At 39.2% G+C, this 27795-nt stretch overlaps 1 protein-coding gene across 1 annotated transcript; it reads left to right on the forward strand.

The window, feature by feature from the left end:
• The first annotated feature begins 679 nt into the window (after window positions 1–679).
• On the forward strand, window positions 680–27551 carry bgnb (biglycan b). The gene is made up of 8 exons (XM_084721157.1): window positions 680–941; window positions 13344–13610; window positions 21513–21625; window positions 22255–22468; window positions 22621–22731; window positions 24505–24598; window positions 25200–25338; window positions 26034–27551. Exons 2-8 carry the CDS (start codon window positions 13361–13363, stop codon window positions 26229–26231), a joined length of 1119 nt encoding a protein of 372 aa, XP_084577283.1. The 5' UTR covers window positions 680–941; window positions 13344–13360; the 3' UTR covers window positions 26232–27551.
• The last annotated feature ends 244 nt before the right edge of the window (window positions 27552–27795 follow it).

A 27795-nucleotide genomic window follows, 5' to 3' on the forward strand; every position in this document is an offset into this window, starting at 1 on the left:
AAATACAAAATATACATCAACCAATAAATTATTTCTGAGCCACCTTTACCAACTGCAACATAATCAATTAATAATTAACCTTCAATAATAAAACATAATATAACATATACACGTTTTGGGCCATTCTGCATAGTCAGTGGTGAAAGATAACAAAGTGAATTCATTCAAGTTGTGTACTTAAGTATAATAATGACACTGACACAGTTGTACTTTACCTCTATTTCTATTATAATTTAACACAGCCACTCCTCATTCTGAGTACTTGTACTTTTGTTACTTCAAGAACATTTTGCTGATACTTGTGTACTTTTACTTAAGTAACATTTTGAATTCGGGACTTTTACTTGTAAATGAGTATTTTTAGATCAAGGTATTTCTACTTAAACCTAAGTAAAGGATCGGAGTACTTCTTACACCACAGTGCATATCATGAGTTAGTTTAACTATAATACTTTATGCATATTTTGATACGAAGACTTTTGTAACACTGCAGTATTTGATACTTTTCTACAGTACCGTATTATTGTGCCAGCTACTATAATAGCACAAAAGTACTGTATTCAGGCCTTCCCTCCTCCTCCTCCTCCTTCTCCTCCTCCTCCTCTTTCCTCCATCCAAAAAGGGGAGAAAGGAGGCTGGCTTGTTAACTTTACGGGCTTGACCCCCCCCGGCTCTCAGTCATTTCCTCGGTTTGGAGTGAAACGCGCACACGGTGCCCTGACAGACACGGTGCGCAGTGGCACACGGAGGCGGAGGAGCTGCGGCTGGATGTCAGAGGACCGCGGGGAAATATACTGCAATAATCCCTAAATGTGATGAAAATATAGGACAACATTAATTTTTTTTAAGTCTCCGGGATAAGCTGACGCACAGAGGGAGAAAAGACCCTTCAATCTACTATTTTTGGAATTTGGAATTAAGATCATATTTCTGTCCATAAGGTAGGGGAGATGGGTTATTTTTTTTTAATTATATGTAGTATATAGTCTTGTTAATAGCGTTTCGCAACTTTTTTCATTTCCCCATCTAGGTTGATTTTAGTTGATAAAGTAAAAAAAAAGAATACATGAGAAATTGCAAAGTTTATGTGACACAAACTTTTATCGTGCGATTTTATCGTAATGATACCAATAGAATTTAGATTTTAGTAGCAAACATCTCCTACTACACCTTGATATATATATTCACATTTATTTTGCACTTTGTTTTACTTGTTAAAACTTTAATATTTCCGTATTTTAAGTATTTTCAGTTTTCATGTTGTTTCCACATAAATTGCACCACATAACTTGTCAAATGTGTATTATTTATGTGTTTATTCACCCTAAAGATTATTATCTTTGGCATATTATCCGTATCTTCGAGCGACGTAGTGCAACCTGTTACATCTTTTGCCTCATCTGATGCTCAGCTTTTACTTCAGATTTACACTAGATGGCGCACCGAGTCTCTAAAGACTGCTCAATGGAATATATCATTATTAGATGAGATAATAATTAAGTAAATCTTTTCTTTCCTCTCACTTTATCGTCAGCTCAATGCACCATAATGCTCTCATCAGACTGTAAGTGTAAAGCAGGGCATTTATAGCGGCTCTTTTACGTCCATATGCCTGCAGCATCATTTAGGGAGAATAATTATAGTGAAACGTGCCAACCAAGTCAACCCCCTTCTGGTGCACAGACCTGCAGCTCTGCACTACCCTCAAATTCAGCCTGTGCATGTACACAGTGTTCAGATTGAAATGTGTTGAGAGAACTGTGGCCTGAGGAGCTTTATTTGGCAGGAAGGTTATTACTGCCCGTCCTTTTCCCTTGCCGTGTTTTATTTTGTCACATAACCTGATGCAGACAAACATACAGTGGACATTTTTTTTTCCCACTTTCTCCCATCTATGGCCCCATTCTGTCTTGTGCTGGTGACTACATGTCCAGCAATGTTTAACTACCATGTAGGAGTCCTTTGTACTTGTGTATTTAACTGAGTCACAGAAGTTTACAAAGACTGTGGAGTCAATGGTCAGACAGACAAACTGATGGTCTAAATCTGTCTGTTTCCTGACTGTCTAGCCTGCCTGCCTATTAGCCTGCCTGTGGGTTGACCACCCTGCACCTGCTAGTCTGTCTGTCTTACAATCAATGTTTTATATCACATTTTGAAACTCCTGACATTAATAAAGATGGACGACACAAAGTCAAAATATCCCGGATACAAGTGCTGCCACCTTGCGTTGGTGATGTAATTTCGAGCAAGATTCTGCTCAGTATTGATCAGGGCTGAAGACGTGCTTTCAAGCTTTCAGGCTCCTGCCATAGATTTATAACAGAATCTGGACAATTCCCCTGCAGCCCACAAAGCATTTTCCCCATAAGCCAACATTATAAAAGAGATGTCTTTAATACTGCTGACAGATCACTTCTGCAAAAAAACGATCAGTTATGGTTCTTTCTGTGTTTGATCCGTGGATGGTTTATATTTGTAAAAATTTTCCTAGATCTGGAAAAGCGCTTGAAAAGTCTGTGACGTCATCACAATGTTAAGTCTATGGTCCGAGTGGGAATTTGTCGGCAGAGCCAGTGGTACAAACACTGCTTCGCATATTCAGTGGCCCGCACACTGTGGAAGTAAACCAAGAAGCGAGAAAATGTTTTTAGTATATGAATGCGCCAGATGAGCAATTCCCATTGAACTGAATGGCCGCTTTCTTTGTGTTCAGCATCACGTTCATATGACAGATCCATGCTACCGTCTAAAGGCCAGCCACTGTAACTACAGTTTTGGTTCAAATTGAATTCCAACCAAAAATGATCTTCTTGATATCTGTTTTCTCTTGTGACAAAGTTCAGTTTTGCTTTGTTTTGCTTTTGTTTTTTTTTTCAGGTTTACTCTTTGCATAGTTACTGCAGTTAGAAAACAGTGCGATAAGTGCTACCTAAAACCACAGCAACGAATTTAGAGAATGATTTGATGTGTACTTTGATTTTTTTAGTTTTGCCCACATCTTGCCTACCAAAATGGGTGGGGTTTATGACCTATTCTGGAGCCAGCCACCAGAGGGCGATCAAAATATTGCACATTCGAGGAGCAGTCGTGTCAGTCTATGTCAGTGGTTCAAACTCAAAGTTTCCCTGTAGCTTTATATTCGTCCTTCAGAGGACTGAGTTCTTCTGACTCTTATCGATCAGTTACACTTTAATGCCTGGCCCATTATCCCCTTCCAAGCATGTTGGAGGACATATACAAAAGGCCGTATCTAGAGCCAGTGTTTGGTTTGTCCATTCTGGGCTACAACATGGTGGTGCAACATGGCGGCCTCTGTGGAAGAGGACCCTTGTCCTCTGTAGATATAAACAGCTCATTCTAAGGCAATAAAAACGCAACAATTTTTATTTTCAGGTGATTGTACACTAATCAAGATCCATTTATGAATATTATATTCCATTTCTTTCTTATTTTGCCAGTAAATCCCTGCAAATCTTACACACTGGTCCTTTAAATTCAAGTCAGAGTTTAATTCAAGCCCTGGAAATTTTTCATTTTCCATATTTTCACAGTGAAATTTGCTGATTGTTGCATATTGGTTTTGAAAATGTAGCCATTGTTCACAGTCTCTGTTCATAGCCCACTTATAACTGGCACAAACTCTGAAATACTCCACATTCTTTGAATGAGGCTCATCTGCCCACAGGCATGGATGCTCAGGTCAGTTGTCTCCTTGCTGTTGTCTGATTCTGCCCTTTTTTGTTGTTCTGCACTGCTCTGCTCTCTCTTCCTCTCTGGTTAGGCCTCGTCTCTGCAGTGTTGAACAGCTTGCCACCACATCCAAGCTTGGCGGCAACAGAGAAGCTGCCAAACAGTTCCTTTTTTTAGGGATAGCAGTCACCAAATTACAGCCGCTGGGGCAGTTAACTCCACCCGAACGAACGCTCCTACCGGACCCGCCTAGCACTAACTTCTACTGACTGTATAGTACATATGTGTGTGTACATCTGTGTGTGTGTGTGTGTGTGTGTGTGTGTGTGTGTGTGTGTGTGTGTGTGTGTGTGTGTGTGTGTGTGTGTGTACATGTGTGGAGGGAAGGAGACATGGCATAATAGGGAAATGAGGGAGGTCAGTCAAATGACCAGATCATTTTGGAGGTGGACTTCAGATTTGGAGACCAAAATAGATGGTTTACGTGTGTGTGTGTGTGTGTGTGTGTGTGTGTGTGTGTGTGTGTGTGTGTGTGTGTGTGTGTGTGTGTGTACATGTGTGTGTTTGGGCCAGCTTGCGTTCCCACAAGCAAACATTTGTGTGAGTTTTACATTGTGTTTTTTTGGGTGTCAAAGTTTATTGCAGCTTGGCTCCTGCTCAGAATAACATGATGGGTTGGGAAAAAAATACAAAACTTTTACTGAAAACAATTGAATATCCAGTGAAGCAGGGCCTGCCAAAATTAGATTTATTCTTTGAAACACAATACTAAGCCATGTTGAGTATTTTGTGCTCCATCAGCGCTCTGATCACTTTGCTCTACCATGTGATGGTAATCGGCACTGAGTGTTGACGTGGCGGCAGCCAATACACCAGCGTTGTGGCGCCAGCTGGCACTGTTGGTAAGCTCTGTGCCCCACCTTAACTCTGTTGCCAGCATGAAGGAGCTGAGCTGATGTGCTCTTAAGTATGAATACAAAGATAAAATGAGCCAGCATTTTATGTTTTGATCAATATTGTAAAGCATAATGGATTTTGGCTTCTCTCGCTTTGTGGGTTCATGGTGGTGCCAAAGGGTTCAGCATTTGCTTAAAGAGACAGTTCACCCCAAAAAGTGCTAATGCGTCTAGATTGTTTTGGTGTAAATTGCAGTGTTTTGGAAATATCAGCTGAGGAGATGTTTGCCTTCTTTTGAGTGTAATGGAAGTACATGGCACTTGGTTTGTGGTGCTCAAAGTGCCAGAAAAGTACATTTAAGACTCAACAGCAATATCTCTTTCCAGAAATCATGACCCAGTTAATCCAGACAATTCACTGAATTTGTTGGGAGCAGTTTCATGCAGGAACTAATTTCTTTCTATGGTATCTGGGTACTTTCCACCCAAAGTATCTGGAACTTTTAGTCCCAGGAACTACTTATCAAGGAACTAAGAGGGTTCTTCAGCTAGTTGTCTGCATTTCCACTTCGGTCTAAACACCTGAAAAGATTAAGCAAATTAGACCGCTGATGTATGAAAAGTGACGCCTGTTTTTACATTTTTGCTACAACATTTTTGATGTCACTACACACAATTTCATCGTCAGTCCAAAAGTTGAGAAATTTCAAGGAAGTTGCTTTCACTAGATTTCTGAGTTTTGAATCAAACACAAACTCTTAAGTTTTGAAATAAATTAAAGTTTTGCACAGATGAAACCTTTTGTTGAGATTATTTACTTTTGTCCTTTAAATAAACTTGAATCTTTGAGTTTTACAAACCAAAAAATTGCTCACAGTGAGCTATGCACCCAATTTGTCATTATTTGCTTGCTTAACAATTTTTGAAATCCAAAGTTTTTAGTGTTTCTAAAGCTCAAAAAAGTAAATCATCTCAACAAAATGTTGTTAGTTGGTAAAACTTTTTCAGAACATAGGAAACTGAATTGCACTCAAAAACTCAATGCTACAAGTACTCGACCACTCAGAAATGTTCAGCACTGCAAGCCCCACCCCCAAAGCTCCTGCATTAGAAAATACTACCACCCAAGCAGGTTTTTTTTTTTTTTTTTAAATGTCTTTTGGGAAAATTATGTAGTGGAAACACGGCTTTTGATTTAGGGGTGAACTGTCCCTTTAAGACAGACAAGAAGAGCATAAAACATGCCGTGATAAAAAGGTTGGTGCGCACATACAATTTGATGATTTTACAGTCATAACTAGTAAAACTTTCTCTGTAGAGGAAAGGTGGCAGCTTTTCTTATGAATGAAGAGAAAACGGGGGTTGTATGTGCAACTGGGTTGGAGGTTGAAGTGATTGCCTTTCTCTCAGTTGTGGTCATGGGAGAACAAACACTCTGTGTTGTATCTTGAGGAAATGATTATTCTTGGCAACACAAAGAGCATATACTTTAAATATGTGTTTGTTTAGCTTGAGAGGGGCGAAGGCTGCCTTGTGGGAACTCTCCTCACATCAAAGTAATTGCACTGGATGTGATGGCTGACAAGTACCCAACAGCACTTGATGGATGGTGCTTATAGGAAATGTAAAGCCAATCTCAGACACCCAGTGTGGGAAACTCAAACAACTGATGCGCTTGTAGTGTGGATTGTTCACCAGATGGTGCTTTTGCTGCGTTTTATTATCAGTCAGCACCCCTGAACCGTGTCTCATGTCTTCTCTGCTGCTCTGTCTCCTTCCATAATCCTATTTTCACCTTTCAAATCCAAAAGTAAACCACTGGAATTCATATCTTCATAAAAGTGGTGCCTGTTATGACAGCTTCAACTGTCTTTAGAGGTTCAGACAGTCATATTTTGTGTGTGTGTGTGTGTGTGTGAGATTCAGACACTGGGCATGAGCTGACACACCTTTGACACAGACGGGGAATTTCCTCCTGTTTCTTTTCTCTTTGTTTTTGATCGAAGGAAAATAATCACTGCTGCAGAGGGGAGAGAAGCCTCCATCTCATTAAATGTTTCCAAGGTGGGACGACCTAGACTGTATGGCCAAAAGTATGTGGACACCTGAACATTATACCTAAATGTGATTGTTGAGCATCTCATTTCAAAAGCATGGGCACTGGTTTCAAACAAACACAGGACTTTCACACAAGAGACTAGGGTTCATGCCTCATGTGAAAGCAAAAGGTTATTAAAAGTTGTAAGGTATATAACGTTATGTGCATCACATGACTTTTGTCATGTGACTTTTGTGTTGCAAGTTTCCTCAGTGAAACGTGATTTTCGTTGTGTGACTTCTGTCTTGCAAATTGCTTTGGTGCTGTCACATAATGTAATGTAATGCAACATACTGTAAAAGAATGTAGTTATTGTAACCCCAAAGATGGTCTCATCCTAAACCTCACCATGCTTATTCCACCTTTAAATCCTGAGAAAGAGCCCCAGACAAAAAAGTATGCATTTTCACTAGGCTATCCACATGCTTTTGGCTATATAGTGCAGCTAGGCCATTACTGCAAACTGTCCCATAGTGCCCGTGATGCAAGTGTTGATTAGACACTTCCCTGTATCTTTTGCAGCTTCATCTATCACATCTTTCTCCCCACTGCGGGCACACAACTCCCACTCTTTTTCTCTGTCTGTCTGCCTCATAATTGTCATTCTGCTGCTGTTTTATTCTTTTCCACCCACGCCACCTCCCTCCTTACACCCCACAGCACCTCGGAGACAAACACAGCAAGCGAGACGAGAATAGCCGCCCATCCATCCATCCATTAAACCGCTCTTGGCCTTTGGATGGGGAGGAGATGCGAGGCAATAACAATTTAACAAAAGATTGAAGCCTTCGGTTTGTTTTTGTCTCAGACCGGATGTTTGACGGATCACAGCTTAACTGTAAGGAGAGAGAAGGAATTCTTACGTACACACAGCAGGGCCACATTAAAGTGGTTATTACAGCCAGAAAGGCTACTTGATTGTGGGATGTAGTTTAGTCTTATCGTCATGTTGTGTTTATAGTAGCCTTACACGTCATTCCTGGATGATGATAGGCTGTTCTTGTTCCTGTCTCGCTTTTGTCCTTCTCCATCATCCCCAACACCTCTGTCTGCAAATCTCCAGTACCACATCTTTGCTGACAAATCATCGGTTTGACGAATGAAAAATGGCTCCACAGATTAGAGCGTGGGTGCCACATTTTTAGATTTACGGTATACACTCAGTTTGCCTCCCGTAATGCTGCAAAGCACAAGTTGCAGAAATTGTAAAATTGTAGGTGCATAAATAAGTTTGGTGGTGTTTTCTGTGTATGTACCAGCTCTTTTGTGTGTTGCGTGTCATTGTGTGATGCTGACCATATATGCCCTCGCTATGTCCTTTTGGCTGCATTCTTCTGGCCAAGCCAAGGCCAGTGGTGTTTTTTCTTTGCTGCAAAATGGTATAATTTGGCAGCTATTTTTATTGCATGGCGCAGACTGCAGAGGCCAGTTATTCATGCTTCCAGGCCAGGTCCACACATCATGCACAGGCTCTTTGTTTCACTGGTTTTAATTTCCCTAAATAATACTTGTGTTTCTTTGCATAGAGCAGAAACACTCTACAGTTGCAATGGGTTGCATAAGCAACTTTAACAGACTGAAAATGGATCCTTTTCTCATGCACAGTCCTAAATAATTCAGGGCTCAAAACTCAGTTTGTATTTGAGGTTATGAATAGTCAGTAAGTGTTGAAATGATGTGTTGTTCATCACCCACGCAGGCTGTGATATATGTGCTCTGACCACATTCTTCTTTCTGGAGTATTTTTGTTAAGGCTCTACTTTTATAATTTAAAAGATCAGTATCAGTTTAGAGAACATTTTTTCATGAAGTGTGGAATGAAAAGCATTTCCCTGACATTAAAAAGCCCTTGAAACCCCCCTCACAAGCTTTATTATTGCAGTCTCCCTTTTAAGCCCTTTCAAAGTCGTTCAAAATGTGAACAGTCAGTGCTACCAGAAATATCCTGGGACACTAGGTGAAATAGGGTGCTGCAGGGATGACATATTTTTGTAGGGCCACCCCAGAAGTTAGCATAGGTTCCCTCCACAAAAAGCCAATCGGATTTTTCCATTGGATTTTGAATTAGAGCAGAGAATAAGCTCTGTGGCAACCAAGTTGATACCTCCACGATTTGCTAATCTTTACAAACACTTTTATGATTTTTGATGCATAAATGCAATCGCTGCAAATTAAAAACTAACATTAGACTATAAACAGACTACACCATGGTCGCATGACTTCACATCACTACCACGAAGTGACGAGTTTAATGTCCCTGACAACCTAGTCTCATTTAGCCACTTGCTAGCAACCACTTTTTTAAAATACACAAGTTTCATATTTATTTATTTATTCATCTCACTGAAAACCCATTCAAAAAAAATCCACTAACTTCTAGACAAGGGAACCAGAAGTGCTAATAAGTCCACCACTTTTGGAACCTTTTTCCTTTACTTAGATATACTAAGAAAATCAAATTTTGAAGATGGTTAAAAATGTTGCTAGGGGACCTGTACAGAAATATATGTTCACATCTTTGCTAATGTAAAAGAAAAAAAAAAGGCTAGCTTTTTAATCTTCATCAATCTTCAGCTAGCGGGTTACACCTGAGAGCTAATGTTAGCAAAGCGCTAGCTAACTGGCTAGCTAATCTACATTATCTTTTTTTATTGTGCAATTTCCTCTTCTTTTTATCTTTATAAAGCACTTTCTAACTTGTTTTAGATGATTGAGATGTAACTAGAGGCAATATATGTCTACAGCTGCAAGAATTTTACCTATTAATTGTGAAATGATCTACAGATTAATTGATAATGAAAATTATTAGTCGCAGCTCTACATATGTCTCTTTATCAGTTCCCCTAACAAAATCCTTTGATCATCTTCAAACTTTCTTTTCCACATAGACAAGCCTAGTATATAGCATATCTAAGTACAGAAATCCAAGAAAAGAAAAAGTTGACTGAGGTTCTGCCAAGCACACAGCAAAAACAGGCAGGGCTTAGGAAGGGTCAATTGAGACAAGTAGGGTGAGCAACAAGCAGAGACAAAATACAGTTTTAAGTTAGGAGATATTACATGCTCTGAAACATTTAAAGTCTAGTACAAACTCCCAAACATTTTTCATCCAAAGACATCTTGCTGTCATATATTGTCAGTTCATCAGTCCTCCCTTTCCCGTCCTCATTCTCTCTTCTCCCCTCCTTCTTTTCATCCATCTTTTAGTCCTGATAATGCTGACAACCAAACTTCACCTCCTACTTCCAATGAAAACCTGATGATGTTGCAACAGGATCCTTAAACTTCCCTAAAAAGTCCATTTGCATGCTAACCACTGGCATCAAGACTCTCCAGCTGCAGGATCACTGAGATACGGATGAGAGCAGGAATTAACGTGACGGGGTTAGAGATTATTGGGTTTTAGGTCACTCCAGTGACTCTAGGACCTCACTTCACAGGATTAGCTTCGGGTTAAAGGTCATGGTATAAGGATCAATTGGCCTGGTAATACTTTGTTTTTCTAGGGATTAGATTTTAGGTTGTGTGGGAGGGGCAGTGGCGCTGAAGTGTTAGTTAGGTCAGTGCAGACAGGATAAATGAAGGAAACACACTCAGACACACACATGCTCACATGTCTGGTGACCTCAATTAGCAGTGTGTGTGCGTGTGTGCACAGCTATGACATCATGGAGTCTGTGTTTCATGACATGCACTCAAACACATGTACATGCGCACAGACAGCCTTGCACACCCAGTTTCCCCTCTAAATGAATGGTGGCTTTGTTTGACGGCTCGGTTGCAGGAATAAAGTTTTCCACCGCTGAGGTGATGTCCTCTAGACTATCTGATTGGCCAGTGAGAAGAGACCCGCTCTCCAGGGAACAGACGCGGTGTGCAGGAAGCAGACAGTGACATTTTGGCCGTGTGGTTTAAGTGACTTTTATTCCCAGAGTCGATTCCTGGCGAGTGTCCCAGGGGGAATGAGTGCATTTCTCCTCACCAGCCTGCAGCTCCTGGTTTGCCTGTGAGGTGTGGTATAAACAGTAAGCCTTTGTAATTAAGGATAAGCAGACCGTTTCATAATATTTTAATGTCCATTTATCACTCACCCTTACCCTACCTATGAATTTTAAGCCCTCAGGCACACAGCTGGGTTAACCTGGGCAAAAGTTTGCTGTAGGGCGCCTGTTGATGGCACACACCACCTCCTACTTTCTGCACGTTGTGTATGAACTCTGTCACCCACATGTTCCCATTAAGTACAGTGCACATAGCACACTATACATAGCAACATCATTATGTGCCCTGAAACCAACCAGTGCTTTTAAAACTACCTGGTCACACGTTTTTGTGCCCCTGTCTGTATGTTTGGATTAAACAAACCTTAATTCAGGAATATTCACCACGTTAGCACAATTTAATATGGTAATAACACTCTTAAAATTAGTTTTAAAAAAAAAGAAGAACAACAATAATGGGCTTGCCTTGGCTGTTTTGTTTGGTGCTACACTCTAAATTGGGGGTATCAAAGTCATTTTTATCCGTGGCCATATCAACATTATGGTTGCACTCAAAGGAAAGGTTGTAAATATCAGACTATATAAATATGTCTACTTGTAATTATATTACATAATTGCCTCTGCATTCGATTATTGTTGGATTGAAAAATGACTTAATGACTAATAACTAGCTCTGAAAGCAACAGTCGAGAAAATAATGTCAAACTGACAAACAAACAGTGTACAAGTGTTATACCAAATAACATATATATCAAACAAATTAAATTTACTTTGTACAAAGTTATATAGTCAAAATGCCAGTAAGAGCTGTTTCAGTTTGTGTAGCCTACAAGCAAGGTTTCAAATCCAAAATGTATATCTGTGTAAAAATTAAATGACTGCAACATAAGAATACTGGTCAGGTTCTGGTTCAGTTTACTCAGACATGATGTGGACAAAGTGGAACGTGAGAGCGGACACCAAATAACCATAACACAGCATAAAATTGTTCTGTGCAAATTATATTCTTTACAAGATCTCACAGGCCTCATAAAAAGAGACGCGGAGCCAGATTCAGCCAGCAAGCCTTGAGTTTGACACGTGTTCTGAACAAGAAATTTAGAATTAATCAAATCAACAAGTAATCCAGCCTTGGCCATGCACGTTTCCTTTCTTTTTGTCATTTTACAGCATCCTAGATATTTAGATGTCATAGACATATTCCTGTCTGTTCTCATGGATATAAATGAGCTGCACACAATATTACAACAAACTACAGACACAAGAATGACCATAAAAGAGAGTTCAGTGTTAATTTTTTTTTTATTTATTTCTTAAATGAGTCAGACATATCAGAAATCTCAAATTGTTTTATCTAGTAGCAGTTATGAAATAACATCAAGGACTAATGTCAATTGTCATGCATTTAATCTAGGGCTGCAGTATCTATAACATGTCAGAAAATAGTGAAAAATGACCTCCCAGTTTCTCAAAGTCCAAGGTGATGTCTTTAAATGTCTTGTTTTGTTAGTCCTAAACCCGAAGATATTCATTTTAATATGATTATTAACAAAAAGAAAAATGTGAAATCTCCATAGTTAGAAGGCCAAAACCAGCATTTTCTGCCTTTTTTGCATGAAAAATAACTTTAATAATTAATCAAATATCAAAATAGTTTAATTTTTCTTTCTTTCTTTTTTTTTTTTTTTTTTTACTTTTGGGTAAGGGCTAGATTTACTAGCCCAACGTGGCATTTTACTTGCCATGGACAAATAGGCAATCCTTTTTCTTGAACCCTGTAAAGTTGAATCCTCACCTGTCTAAAGATATTCTAACCTTTTTGGTCACGCTTTATTTTACAGTGCACTGTAGCTGTACTTTGTATCAAATTATACAAAAAGTAGAAATAATGTTCAGTATTAGACCCTTATTAGACTTTATTAAAGAGTAGTTAGAGACACATTAAAACAGAACTGTACTATAAACTAAAGTGAAATCATATATCTGATGCGTTTTGTCTAGTCTGATACAGCTTGTCACATCTTATTAGTGTACTGTAAATCTTTTTGAATGTAAGATTAATTGCATTAGACTGCATTTGTCTTAGTTTGTTCTACCTAATAATCTGCCAACTCCAAGTCCATACATTCATTTACAATAAAACTGATGCTAATCTCCTTTTTGAGACACTCCCCTCCACCTCTGACAGCAGACCGCAGTCCATCAGGACCAAAACTTCACGCCACAAAACCCAACTGCAGTTGGCCTCATCAACAAGGCCAGAGACTCCCACTGACACTGACTCACCCCCCTCCCTCCATAGACACATTTACATTTTACATTAACATAAGGTCATCTGATTAAATGTGTTACTTGACACACATCTTTTTATCTGGATTACTATCTTACACAGTTCAAACATTCTTATACTCTAAACTGTACATTCTATGGTGAATACTGGCACATTGCTGCGCAAAATCTATACAGCTCTTTCATTTGCATAACATATTGTAGATATTTTAATTTTCTTTTTTCATATTTATTGTCAGTTTTCTATTTTTTATTAACTCTTCTTCATTTGCAGTACTTGTTTTAAGTATTCTACTCATTATGTTTATTGTTTTGCACCAAAACACCAAGGCAAAATCTATGTTTTCTATGTTTGTGTCTCCTCAGGTGTGTTAAAGTTAAAGATGCTGTCACATTGCTCCCTCCTGCTGTTGCTATGCGTGGTCCGGCTGCTCTCCCCCTCCTCGGCCCTGCCCTTCGAGCAGAAAGGCTTCTGGGATTTTGCCATGGACAGCATGGACACCGGCGGGATCATGACGATGATGAGGGACGAGGAAGAAGGCTCGGCCGTAGAGGAGATCCTCCCCCCTGACATACCCATGTGCCCCTTCGGCTGCCACTGTCAGCTCAGGGTCGTGCAGTGCTCTGACCTCGGTCAGTGAGAGTGTGTGAAAGATGCGTGTCTGTGATGCTTGGTCATCATTTCTACATGTGTGTGTGTGTGTGTGTGTGTGTGTGTAAAGAAGTTCAGAAAGGAAAGCAAATGATCTGAATGACAGCATGAGTGAGCCTGACCCACCCCACCCTCGCATGACTTTTGTAGCTCCAGAGAATAAAGCCCCCCTTTGGTGTATTTTTTAAGAGAGGAATTTCTTCCCCGGGGATAACGCTGGTGTATTTTGACAAGGAAAGGCATGTCTTTGAGGGATTTTATGTTCCAGACTCTGTGTGTAGATACTGGGTGGGAAAGGAAGAGAGGGATGGTCTGAGCAGAAAAGACTGAGTCGAGAGAAGGAAGGAGGGAGTTAGAGAGGAAGGCAGAGACATAGACACAGTAGTACAGTGCAGAAAATCATACAGGAATTTAGTGGAATCAAATCATCTTTTCTCATTACATTAACGTATACAGGTTTATTTATTCAAGTTAATTAAACTTTGGAGAATTTATGTTCAGAACACTTCAGAACTTATAAACATGAGTTCTTCTAACTCAAAGTCTTTTAACTTGAAATGATGACTTGAATCAATGTACTGTACAGAGTTTAAGCAACTCATTAAATTCAGTCTCTAAAGAAACATCATCAGCATATCAGCAGACCTCCCAGCATGCATTGTGTGAGAGTTAGAACTCTCTTGAGACCCTTTTTTACAGTTTGAAGAAAACGTATGATGAAAACTTGCTGTGTCTCTATAAGATAAGTCATAGTTGCTTGTTTTCACAATAATGAAAACATTACAAACCACACCTCTAAGAAATAAAAGTGCTAACTAGACAATCTGCTATATTTTGGTTCCATCTTGGAACCTATTTTTGTGGTTCAGAGCCAGATTATTTTTGGTGGAAATACTCCAAACAGTTCAAAATAAGCTGCTTTAACTGGAACAGTACCAGTTCCATGTCGTTGGAAAAGGGCCCTGAGGGTTCTACCTAGAGCCCAAAATGAAGGGTTAGAACAACATGTGAAAGGTTCCACCCAGAACCTCCTATGAGAAGTTCTACAGAGAACCCTTCTATGGCGTAATGGTCCCACTCAGGACCCTCTCAGAACCTTCCGACCTTCTGAGGGTGCTAACAAGAAAGCACCCACAGCGCATTAAACTGGGGACTGTTCTGAGCTTAACCACTGAAAATAAATTGGTTAAGAACCTGAGAATCAAAGTGGGTGTGTTGTATTCTACAGGTTGTAGTGAAACACTCCCTGTTGATGACATCTTTGATTACAATGTTTCCACTCAAAACTGGTGGAAACGCTGGCTGGTTCACTAGATCGCACCAAAGTCTTAATGGAAGAACCCTCGATGAATCTCTCAAAACAGGGGTGCTCTTCAGAAGCTGATGGTTAACCTCAGCTCTTCAGGAAGAAGTGTTTTGGAACCCTTATGTCTAAAAGCGCATGATGAATGTTAGTAACGAATTCAGTCCGTTCTCTCGTACATTTACAGTTTAATAAATTCACCGGGAGCAGTTTCGCATATAGTCTTTGTGCCAATGCTGGAACAAAGTAGCTCCAACAGGATCAGCTGTAAGTTCTTTGTATGAAATGAAGAATGGTCTCTTCAAACTGAGAAAAATAGTTCAGTGTGACTCAAAAGTTGTTGGTTTAACTTAATATCTTGACTGTTTTCTTAAGTACAACTGAATTAATATCACGTTTTGTCTTTTCAAATTCAGTCAACTTAAATTGTTAAGGCAGCCCACTAACGTTTTTAAGTTAAATCATACAGTTTATTTTTTTATAGTGTAGACGAAAAAAGGGACAATGAGAAGAGATGAAAAGTTTATATTTTCCTGACTGTCTTTAAGGAGCTGTTTCATGTTGTTTTTGGGACGTGGCCGGGATATTTAATGGAGAGCCACAACAGGAGGCGAGGATGGAGGGAAGTTTGGGTTAGTGTAAAGGAATGTAAAGATGGAGAAGAGGATTACGAGTAAAGGATGATAGAGAGATAAAAGTTTTGTTTATGTGTAAAGTCTTTTTGAATAAAAAATAAGAATGTGAGGGTGATGAATATTCACACTTATGAGCTCCACAAAAAAAAAACATGCATGCAAAGAAGGAAACAAAAAAAAATATTCAGCTATTTTTTGCCACATCAATGAAACATAACCAACCTCAAAAGATGATTTCCACGATGCTTTTACAGTCTGACTTAATTTTAGTCATGTTTCCATATAAGCACATGTTACAATTTCCTGACTAGCCTTTAAAACAGTCTACCAGCTGCCAAGCAGTCTCTTTTTCCCCCACTGTGCTTTTTTCCTAATTTTAATCTTCCATTACTTGGCTATATTGCAAAGGTTTTTCTCAAAAGAGGAGAAATTAGAGTTTCTCTGCTGAGCCATCATGAGTAGGCTAACTAAGTTTTTAGCTAGCTTGCAAAAAGTGTAGCTTTTTAATTAGCTAGCAAACAATACAATGTGTTGTTAACCTTTTAACAAGCTAGCAAATAATTGTATTAAACTTTTTAACTTGTGAGAAAACAATGTCATGTTTTGTTGGAGCATCTCTGCAGAGCCATCATGAGTAGGCTAACTAGGCTAACTACCATTATAGCTAGCTAGCAAACAGTGTAACGTTTTGTTAACTTTTTTAATTAGCTGGCAAACAATTGTAAGTTTTTGTAGGGATTATGTACAAGCTGCAAGTTAACAGGTTCCTCAGTGCCTTTAAGGAGCTGTTTCATGTTGTTCTTGGGATGCAGAGAGGATGTTTAATGGAAAGCCACAGCAGGAGAAGAGGATGGAGGGAAGTATGGTTTAGGTTAAAGGGATTTAAAGATGGAGGAGAGGATTAAAAGGAAAGGATGATGAAGAGATCAAAGTTGTGATTATGTGTAAAGAAAAAAAAAAATACACACAAAAGAGGATACGAAAATATTCTGCTATTTCTTGACGCATCAATGAAACGTAACCAGCCTAAAAATATGATGTACATGATGCTTTTACAGTCTGACTTAATTTTAGTCATGTTTCCATATAAGCTACAATTTCCTGATTATAATATAAGTGCCTGCTATTCTTCCTCTGTCTATTCTTACATGACCAAAGAAACTGCATCCAGTCATATTTGTGGACATAAAGATTCCTCATATTATACAAGCTATATAACTCTAATAACCTGTCTGTGTTTAGACATAATGGTTTTGTCGAATCATCATTTTACAAGCTCCATATATTTACTGTCCCCAGTCTCTCGGCAGCAGCAGGGTAAATGTGGAAGCGTATAATTTCCGAGATGTCAAGTGCTTATTTAGAGCAGATGTATTTTGGCGGTGGCGTCTGTCTCCTCTCAGTGTGCATCCCGGCACGATGTCGGGTATTTGTGTGGAGGGGCGCTGGGGTTTAAGAGGGTGCTAGTTTTGTCAGTTTGTGGTAAAGGCTTTGAGATTTGTGGCAGATATGGGTGCAGTGCTGTGGTTTGGGGTTTAGAGGGTTAAAGAGATTTAGTTAATCAGGGTGTCGGTGAGAGTTTTTCCAGGTCTGTCTGGTAGGTTTGATGCAGGCATACAAATTTGAAGGTTTCCAGTTGGCAGGATACGTGTCGACAGCTGCAGGTGTGGACTGGAAGGTAAATATTTCCTACCACCACATGAACCACCACATGCATTTCTTGAGTTGTATTGCTCTCACAGCAGCTGTAATAACTTTATCACATTTGAGGAAAGTAAATCACAGACACCAAGTTTGGTTTATAATTTAAACACGATCTTTCATCCACAACTTAAATGAATTTATCTTTGCTCCCTCAAGGCAAGAGCTTAAAATCTTAGATGAGGCTACAGCCACTCTACAAAGTTCTAGGGACTTCATTACAGACATTTCCTCAGACTGAAATCCTTTCTTATTCCAGTTTAGGATGTTTCCTATCTTCATGTGGGGGAAAAAAAAGCTTTTTTTCCTATGGATAGAAATTTACCTATTACAGAACCATCCTAACAGAAGAATTTAGGAATCCTAAGTTAGGAATCCTAAGTTAGGATGACATAGACCCTGTCCTAAATAGACAGGCAAAGTCCCTCCCCTTCCAGTGGGCCACTGTGGGACCTTACTTAGGAGAAGATATGAACGATAGTCAATGGACCAGGAGTCGCTGGATAGGTAAGTTAAGATTGACAGTGATGTTGGTGCTGATGATAACGAGATATGTAATTTCACACAAAACTAAAATATCATTTGGCACTCGTCATTGACTGTAATTTCTGTTTTTTCCAAAGTAAGGTCCCATGGGTTACACCGGAAGGAGGGCATGACAGGTCAAGTGCCGATTACAGAATCAAGTTTACTGTTCTAGTTAGTTAGTTAGTTAGTTAGTTAGTTTAGCATACTTGATAGTACACACTGCAGTCACACAAATTGTCAGTATACTTCAAGTGTGTTAATGATTAGTTTTCTACTTTGGAACAACTAATTACTACTGAGAACATTTTAGTTGTACATGTAACATAAACAATTTCCCCTCTGATCAATAAAATATTTCTGAATCTTATTCTGAAAAGCACAATTTTTAAGTGTATTTAGTAAACTTCTATGTGCTTCAGTAGATAAACTTCAAGTATTCTTAGGGCACTCAAAATATATAGCTGTGTACTCTATGTACCAATATACATGCTAGGTTAATGAAATTAGAGCTTACCTTTTTTGTACACTTAAGTACAGTTTAGATAGACTCATATTAAAGTGCACTTTTTTATAAGTATACTTGAATAAAATTCTAATGAGGCTGACTTAAAGTACACTTGAGGAACTTAAGGAATACTAATAGTATATCACAAAGGACTTGAAAATAACTATACTTTTCAAGAGTAAACTAAATTACCACTACGTATTGGCAATTTATTATACTTTTTAAATGTACAGTAATGCACAATTTGCAATACACTTACAATGAAGTACAGTTCCCATAAGTACACTGAAATACCATTTTAAGTATTGCAGAATTACTATATTTATTTTTAGTACACTAAGGTAATCTTTTTTGATGTACACTTATTAAAAGTACACTTTAAATTAAGCAAAAGTACAAGTACACTTTCAATAACATTTGTATTCTTAAATTATATTTCTAATAAACTAAAGTATGCTGCTTTTCTTTACCGGGGAGGACACAGTCATGATTTTATTTTATGTAACAGGAGGATAAGAGTTGTCCCGTCTTTGATACTTAAGTTAAGATAAAATAAGCAGTTAGGAATTTTTTTCTGTAATGAGGCCCAGATCTCTCTGCAGGACGTGGTTTGAGCAGAATGTCAGAGGGAGCTGCTGCTGCTGAGGATTTGATCCTGTGTGGTGACATGGAGGGTGTGGCACAGTACAGCCAAAGCCATATATCTAAACTTAACTCTCGATGGACAGCTCTGGGTAGAGTCCTGTGGGTCAGATGTGGTTTGGTGGCGAACTGGATCCCAGTGGGACAGCTGGCGCTCTCTCTCACCAGCGAGTCTGGTTGCATCATGGTCGTGGCCCAGATGAGGTTGGGATTCACTTACCAGGGCCTGTCTGCGCCACTGACCACATCTGATACACTCGTCCACGTGGCTCTGTGATGTGGTCTTGTTAATGATCACTGGTTGCTGAGTTTGTACGTGTGCTGAGTCATTTTCCACAGAGATTCCTGAGTGGAACAACGCAGGTGTATTTCTTCACGCTTTCCACTTGTCATAACCCATTCTTAGCACTTAGTGCTTAGTAAACAATATGCAAGCAACACTAACCATAACAGCTTTTTGTGTTTAAGGTTGTTACTGATGGCATTAACTGTCAGTGGCAGGTAGAGGATTGAAAATCTATTACTCAAGTAAAAGTACAATTAGTCCTGTTTAAAAAAGTAGAAAGTTACCATTTGTTCGGCCTACTTAAAAGGCAAATATCTGGTTAATAAATCGGTCAAAGTAAAAGTTAATCTACATTTATAATAGCAAATAAACAGAATTCCCTCTGCACAACTAGTAGTCTGGTGCTGGTCAGTTGCAGGAACATCTCAGGTAAAAACATCCCTAATGTATCCAACAATCTTCAAACACAGAGAAATCTATATATATTTTTTGAGATATCAGTGTGTTTCCAACTAGTCGTTGCAAGCCCTCTGCTAGTTGCTATTACTTCCGTTAAAATACAAGATTCATCAGAGACTGAGCAAGGAAGTCAGTGAATGTGACTAAATGTAACATGAATAACACTTTAATATTACCTTATCCATGAGCATGATTGATAGATTTTTAAAACTGAGGCTACATCATCATGACATCATCAATCTACGTCTTCAAAGTTATTTTTTTAATGTGAGAGAGACCCTGAGCGACATAACACATATATTGTATGTTTAAAGTCACAAACATTTATGATTGTTACCTATGAAAAATGAACATAGCTAATTTTAGCTCGCTAACTATATTTTCAGCTACAGCATGTGCAGTTTACTTCAATGCGCTTGCAGAGGTTAGAAAAGAAGTTTTTAAAATCAGAGATCTCAAATACTTTTCATAAGGCACAGCAGCACTTCATCATTTAACTATATCTTCTTTAGATTTTGGGATGAAAAGTGCATCCAGATGTGGCCGGGGACTGTTACTGGAAGTTCTGTACCGTTATCATAGCATTCTGGTCAAAAAACAGGTGGTTTTTATTTTTCCTCCAGCCAGCTTTCATCTTGTGGAGGTGCTCCTTGCACGCTCCCCCTGCTACATTCAATCTCCACATTTAGAGCAGACCGGTTGTGACAAAGGTATAAATGGCAAATGTAGTGAAGAAAAACGTAGATTGCTGGTTCAAAAAAATACTTAAGCAGGAACAAGAGCACAGTTAAAAATGAATGAACATGAGAAGTACTCATTCCTTAAAAAAACAATATTTTTACTCATGTGCTTTACCCACCCCTCTTAAATGCACCATATTTAAGTTCTGCCTCTAGAGGCCTCTCTTACATTAAAACGATAACAACAGACACGGTTTAATGATGTTATGAAGAAGCATGGGATCGTGGGAGTTATCCGATGTATCCTGTCTTTCCCCGGAAATTATTGCAACTAGCTAGCAATGGCTAGCAGGAAACGCAGCATTACCTTGAAAAAATTATGTATTTCTCTGTTATATAAGATAATGTAAGTACACACCTCAACAAAATATATAACATATGTCATTTTAATACATATTATAGCTTTAACTGCAAATTTCCACTAGTTGTTCAGTCTTTAGCAGGTGTTTCTGTCACAAGGAGGTCAAATGAAGTCACTTATGTTCTAAAATGAAATGACAGCTTTCACCACTCATACATTAACACACACAGCTTGTATTTCTCCGTTTGTACTGTACGTGTCAGAGTTGTGTCTGTCTCCCTTTTATTTGATGTGTGATTTTACTCCTGGTATTTAAGTCACATCTTTTGTGACTTCTGTCAAATGGAAACCAGATGGAAAACATCTGGTGTCCCCATCTGGCGTGAGGGGAACTTGCCTTTGTGCATGTGTGACAGTGCGTGTGTGCATGTCTTTGTCAGTGACAAGCCAGTAATGGTAGTTAATGTGCTGCTTTGACGTCTCTGGGTGACCTCCATGGTCATGTCTATGTCCACCTCTCATTAAAATAATAGACGAGGAGACCCAAAGTGCTCATTTGAGATTGTGTGGGAGTGTGATTTGGTGAATTTTTAGGCCTGATGGAGGTTTTAAAACACATGCTGACTATTTATTTTCCGAGGTCTATGTCTGACTAAGATATCCTAAGGAGCTTGCCCGTTGAACACAAACAAACTGGCTTTTAGGGTGTTGGTTCACCGTCATCCATGGAAGCATTTAATGGAGTGTGACTCCCCTCTGTGTTTTTATTGGTCTTGTCCTCAGGTCTGACCGAGGTGCCAAAGAATATTCCTAGGGACACCAAGTTCCTGGACCTGCAGAACAACCGTATCACTGAGCTCAAAGAGGACGACTTCAAGGGCCTCACTAACTTATATGTAAGTAACACTCAGTCACAATGTCCCCCTCTTAGCATGAGATCAGCACTTCTAAAGGATGTGTCACCAACTCAGCTTAGCATGTATTGGCTTTAAGAGTGTGAAATATAGTTATGACCCTCCGTTTCCTCTGAGATTTACAGGTTCATTTCCTTTATTTTCTCCCTCCACCGCCCTTCACTCTGAGAGCTTTAATTGTATTAAGTTTGAGCTTGAAGCCAAATGGGAGTATTCAAGCTCATATCCTTGCCACTTTTAGTAGAACAGCTTTGCTCACTCCTGACCCGCACTCGAGAGCACTGACCAAGAGCAATATTAAGTCTGGCAGCAGAGGAAACTCCAGACATGACATTATACAATAACATCTCTCTTAAGGTCTGTTTACCTCAGTCTACATCTGTCTCCATCTTTCAGCCAGCACAGGTGGAGGGACCGTCTGCTGGATGACGGACTGCCGTGAACTCTTTTAGTTCACACATTCAGTCGAGACAGAGGATGCAAACACAAGCTCTTTTGCATCCTGTGTTTTATTTTAGCTTTCTTTCGTCTGGGTGCTACTGATGTTTTCACACAAGTCAAATAAAGTGGGTGTTAAATTTTACCTTTCCACCCTTACTGTTTTTTTTCAGGGTCTGTCTCTGAGGAATAACCTCATTTCCAAAGTCCACCCCAGAACATTTATGCCTCTGAAGCACATGCAGAAGCTCTACTTCTCCAAGAATCTGCTGACCACCATCCCCAAGAACTTGCCTGCCTCTTTGGTTGAGCTGAGAATCCACGAGAACCGCATCAAGAAGGTGGCAGCTGGAGCCTTCTCGGGACTGGGCAGCATGAACTGCATAGGTCGGAAATGATGATGACTTCAACAAATATAGGCTATATTTGGTGTTACTTACCACTGCCTTTGCCACACTGTATAGTATTGGCATTGGATGTTTTGAAGATTAAAGAGATGTATTTTATTTCATGCCACAAATATCCCCTTCATCTTGCAGAAATGGGAGCAAACCCCATCCATAACAGCGGTTTTGAGCCTGGAGCCTTCAAGGGACTGAAACTGAATTATCTGCGTATATCAGAGGCCAAACTGACTGGAGTACCAAAAGGTAACAACTCATCCATGTGGTTAACATGGAGACATCACACAGTTTGGGGTTAACTTCAAATGAATAGTTGGGAAATACACTTGTTACCATAGATGGCAAGATTGATTCTGCTTTCATGTGTGTATGCTAAGTATGAAGCCAGCAGCTGATTAGGCTAAAGAGTAGAAACGGTTGGAAACAGCTACCTTGGTTCTGTTTGAAGGGAAAAAACCTTCCTACCAGAACCTCTAATGCTATTGTCAAGCTGTCAGTGTGGTGGCTCTGGCTGTCACCATATTGCAGTGCCTGACTCGCTCGTCATCTGTGACAGTATCCACGTATCATTCAAAGTTGACATGTCTTTAATTATGTATAACTTTAAGCCTTAATATAATTTAAACATGTGAGTTACATGAAATGTCTCTGTACACTTGTCATGAAGGGGAGAACTGGCTATAGAAACCAAAATCTTTGGGGACTGACTCACTTTTAAAGCCAACTTCAAGTGGCCATTCAAGGACCTGCAGCTTTTGGCACTTTTGCATTAGCCTAATTCTTCAGCCCCTGAGTTTGTAGCTTGATAACATATTATATGTCATTTTTAAAATTCACAATGATGGAGTAGTATATCCATGGTGACCACAAGACTCCAAGGAAACTAAAAAGTTAGTTTCCTAACAAGATTCCAGGAAGTCACTGACCCTGGCCAAGAAATAGTCCAGCTTGTAAACCCCTGTAAAACCACAGTTTCTCATTTTTACACTACGATTTATGTATGTATTAAATAAACAAAAAAGATAGAACATGTCTATTTGTTCTGGTGGGTGGATTTTTTTTTTTTACGCAAGCCCAGGTTGCAGTGAAGGTGCCCTTTTAAAATTGTGTCAGAGGGTCACTTCTTTTGGTGGAAGATTTGCATGTGGGGAGGCGAGCACTGGCATTAACATGGCTAAATCCAACGAAAAGAAACAGTAACAGCTTCTAGCTTGTTTGCATCTGTAGAAGGGGAGTTGAATGTGTGATAGTGAATGAGAATCATTGCAGAGATGAGACAGAGACAGGAACTTAGTGCATAAGAGGAGCAGTTTATTTGACAAATAAAAAGACAAAGTGACAATGCGTGACCTCCTTTTACAGTCTTATCTGTGTATCTGTGTGCATATGCATGTGCACATGCATATGCATGTGTGTGTTTGTGTGTGCCCTGGATTGAACCCAGATGTTTCCTCAAGAAGTCATTTCTGAAAATCCCATCCCCGGATGTTTACTTGTTTTGGTTTTCCAGAGAATCGTGTTGCGTCATAGACTATAAAGTCAATAGCCTCTGAAGGTTACAGTGTTCATGGCATTCTCAGAAGGAATAACACTGTTGTGATAGAATATGAAGGAACAATACAATATATTTATGAGACATATATATATATACCGTACCATAAATGCCAACTGATATAGTCGGCCAATGGCAGGCTTATACCAACAACCTATGTCTTGTGAGCCAGACTGGGGCCAGGCTAGCTGTTTCCCCCTGTTTCCGGTCTTTTTGCTAAGCTAAGCCAATTTGCTGCTGGCTGTAGCTTCATATTTAACTGATATATATCAGTCTTCTCATGTAACTCATAGGAAACAACAAACTGCATGTCACAAAATATCAAAGTCTTCCTTTAATTCCCTCTAATTAGAAAGTGTCATTATAACCAGGAAAGTAGTAAGCAGTATAGAATACCAAAAGAAAACCCTACAAAATCACATCTCACCGTAAAGTGGAGCCTTACAGGTATGGTGTCTGACTTTCAGATCTCCCAGAGAGTCTCCATGAGCTTCATCTGGACCACAATGAGATCCAGGCTGTAGAACTGGAGGACCTGAGCCGCTACAAAAACCTGTACAGGTATCTGTCACGCTTCAACATCATACTCATTTCTAATCCTAGCTAATTTTTCCTGCATCCAAAGGATTTTTAATGACTGAGAATCTTCACAGACGTAAGGGATTTGTTGCGTGTGAAGAATTATCGTGTGTTTTTTAAAAAATATATTTCCGCAGTAAGCTGTGCCCCTCAGGGGTATTATTATAAATTACATTCACATGCTTCTAAAAAGGAGAAGGATAACTGCTAGTTTATGTTTGTGTGGGCAAAATAGCAGTCTCTCCCAGTCCTCTATCATAGGGTGAAAACTTTTCAACAGCAGCTTTTCACAGGAGCCATTTAGACTCGTCAAAGAAAAAGCACAGGTGTTTACTCTAATCTGTTTCTCTTTACACCTCCTTTCTGCACACTTCAGATACCTAATGTGGTTATTTATGGCTACAGGAGTATTGCCAGGCTGCTGTGCCCTAATTCTCACCTGGCTTATTATCTTGCAAAGATATTTATCAGGGAATTAGCAGTTACTCAAGCTCATACGAGTAAAACAGTCAAGGTAAATGTACCATGCAGTGGCCTAATTTCTGCCCATTCCACATTTCTCCCCTTGTCTCACTTTTTCCAGGTTGGGCCTCAGCTTTAACCATATCCGTAACATGGAGAATGGCAGTCTGTCCTACCTCCCCAGACTGAGAGAGCTGCATCTGGACAACAACCGCCTCACTCGTGTTCCCAGAGGCCTCCCAGATATGAAATACCTACAGGTGAGTCTCATGCTCGTAATATGGAAACAACATGGATACTGCAAAGGTTAGGGTAGGGTAGGGTAAGGTAGGTAGATTTGAGTAGGTGGGGTAGGATGTGGTAGGATATGATAGGATAGGATAGGATAGGATAGGATAGGATAGGATAAGGTAAGATAAGGTAAGATAAGGTAGGATAAGGTAGGGTAGGACTGAGTAAGGTAGGGTATGGTAGGATGCAGTAGGATAGGAAAGGGTTAAGTAGGATAGGATAGGGTATTGCAGGTCGGGTAAGATAGGGTAATCATGTTGCTATTCAAGTACACTGAAACAGTTTTAAGCTGTGTATTACAATGTGATCTCAGAGTTGTTGCTGCATACTGTAAGTATATTTCCTAAAATAACTAAAATATTATTTTACCTGACTTATTTTCAGGGTTAATGTTAAAAAATAACCTTTCTAACTAATCAAGGTCACTCTAAGTGGATAGCAACTATATTACCATATTATGTTAAAATTTATTCATTAAATGTGAAAATAAAATTTTATATGTGATATGTTAATTAATAAAAGTTATCAACCAAATATTTACTTTTGTCTCTCATGTTTCTGTCAGTCAGCAGACTCAGCAAGTTGTGAAACAAAACTGTCTCTGACTTTCCAGGTTGTTTCATTTTAAGGGGGTTTGACACAATGCTCTACTCATCCTTTCTAGGTGGTGTACCTCCATTCCAACCAAATCAGCCAGGTGAATGTGGATGACTTCTGCCCACGAGGATTCGGGATGAAGAGGGCATTCTATAACGGCATCAGCCTGTTCGCCAACCCTGTCAACTACTGGGAGGTGCAGCCCGCCACGTTCCGCTGTGTCAGCGACCGGCTCGCCATTCAGTTTGGCAACTACAAAAAGTAAAGACAGGGTGACACAGGGAGGAGAAAGTGAGGGGGAGGGGAAGGAGGAGGAGCAGATAATTTAAATAATGAAAAAAACCTGAGAGATGGAGGGAAGGGAGTATAAATTTGAGATTATTATTATTATATATTGAGAGAGAGGATGAGTGGTGGAGAAGATGGGCAATAAATTGATAAGATAGAAAGAAAAGTGAAAAATACAATCACATAACTTGAAGGGAGGGGAAAGCAAAGCGCTTGCAGTACTTCACCTGAGTTTTTTGTAATTCTGACTTTACGGTTTTGAAAGTTTTGCCATCTGAAATGGATGAAACCAAGGAGACTGTCTGAGAAGAATGTTTTTTTTCCCAGCCTAAATGGATGAAAAATGAGTACTGAAAACTTGTGAAGCATTTCATTCCATATTTTTTACACAATAGTGCTTATTGTGATAGAAGTCTTTTTGTTTTATTAACATTTTTAAGATTACAAGTAAAAAAAATAGAGAAGCAATGCATTATAGATTGTTTTTATATATACATAAAAGGTGCCCTGTATGACTTTCTGTGTGTGCTGATTTGGGAGATATATCACTTTGTCCCTGTTTCACTGGTCTGAAGCCATTTGGCCCTCAACTCTGTGAGTAAATTTTACTGTAAAAATAAACAGCTAGTCACAGATTTGGGGCTATTTTCCACCAATTTACAGACATAAAACTATTGCACAAAAAGTAAAAACCATAATTCAAGTTCACAAATTGAATTCAATATTTGTATGTTTGTAAATACCATAACATTCAATTAATTAAAACAGCAATAAGTACATTTTAAAATTCCCCTCATCAGTGCTAAACACTTTTTCTTCATGATCTGAGGTAATCGAACCACCAGCCTGCCTGTGTAAGGAGTCTTTTCTGTGCCTTTACTAATATTACGCCGTCTGTATCATACTTTAATGCAGTATTCCTTGAGGGGACACTGAGGTAGTCGGGATTTGCCCCAGTTAGAGAAAAACACACATCCGCTTTGCTTTGAGACAATGAAGGCAATGTGTTTACATAGTGCTACAAACAATAGTAGTGTTAATGCATTGTTTTGCACAGTTTTTTTTTCTCTTAATGCTTTTTCTGCTTCAGGGTTAATGGAGGGTTTAGCCTGTTTACGTTGGTAGACCTATGTGGAACAACTCTAGCCATAAGTGTATTCTGTCCTGTCTCTGTTCTGTAATCTGACAAGCTACTGCTGCATGTGAATAAAGACTTTTTTTAGCCTGCCGCATAACAACAGAGAACAACTGATGCCCCTGGGTCGGATGCTGTGTGAGAAATAAAGAAGAAATATCACTTTGTGTAGATAAATTTTGAATCCACACTTTATAATTTATAACACAAACACATACAGCAAGCACACATCACACTGATCATTTTAACATTTGAGGAATTTTAGGAGGTTAGATCTTCTAAAGTCCTGAAGTTATGAATTTGTCATCAATTTGAATCTATAATTATCAATAAATTTCAATATGAGCATTTCATCTGGTATCCTAAAAGGGAAAATAAAGCCAGATAGATAGCCAAATAGTCAGTT

This window comes from Lutjanus erythropterus, chromosome 6, assembly GCF_056507025.1.
Source record: "Lutjanus erythropterus isolate fLutEry1 chromosome 6, fLutEry1.hap2, whole genome shotgun sequence".
In the NCBI taxonomy this organism is placed as follows: Eukaryota; Metazoa; Chordata; class Actinopteri; order Lutjaniformes; family Lutjanidae; genus Lutjanus; species Lutjanus erythropterus.

Excerpts from the sequence above, each read along its gene's own strand:
- bgnb (XM_084721157.1), top strand. The coding sequence starts at position 13,361 with ATGCTGTCACATTGCTCCCTCCTGCTGTTGCTATGCGTGGTCCGGCTG. Across the intron at positions 22,469-22,620 it reads GGGCAGCATGAACTGCATAG|AAATGGGAGCAAACCCCATC; the intron begins GTCGGAAATGAT and ends TTCATCTTGCAG. Across the intron at positions 25,339-26,033 it reads CAGATATGAAATACCTACAG|GTGGTGTACCTCCATTCCAA; the intron begins GTGAGTCTCATG and ends CATCCTTTCTAG.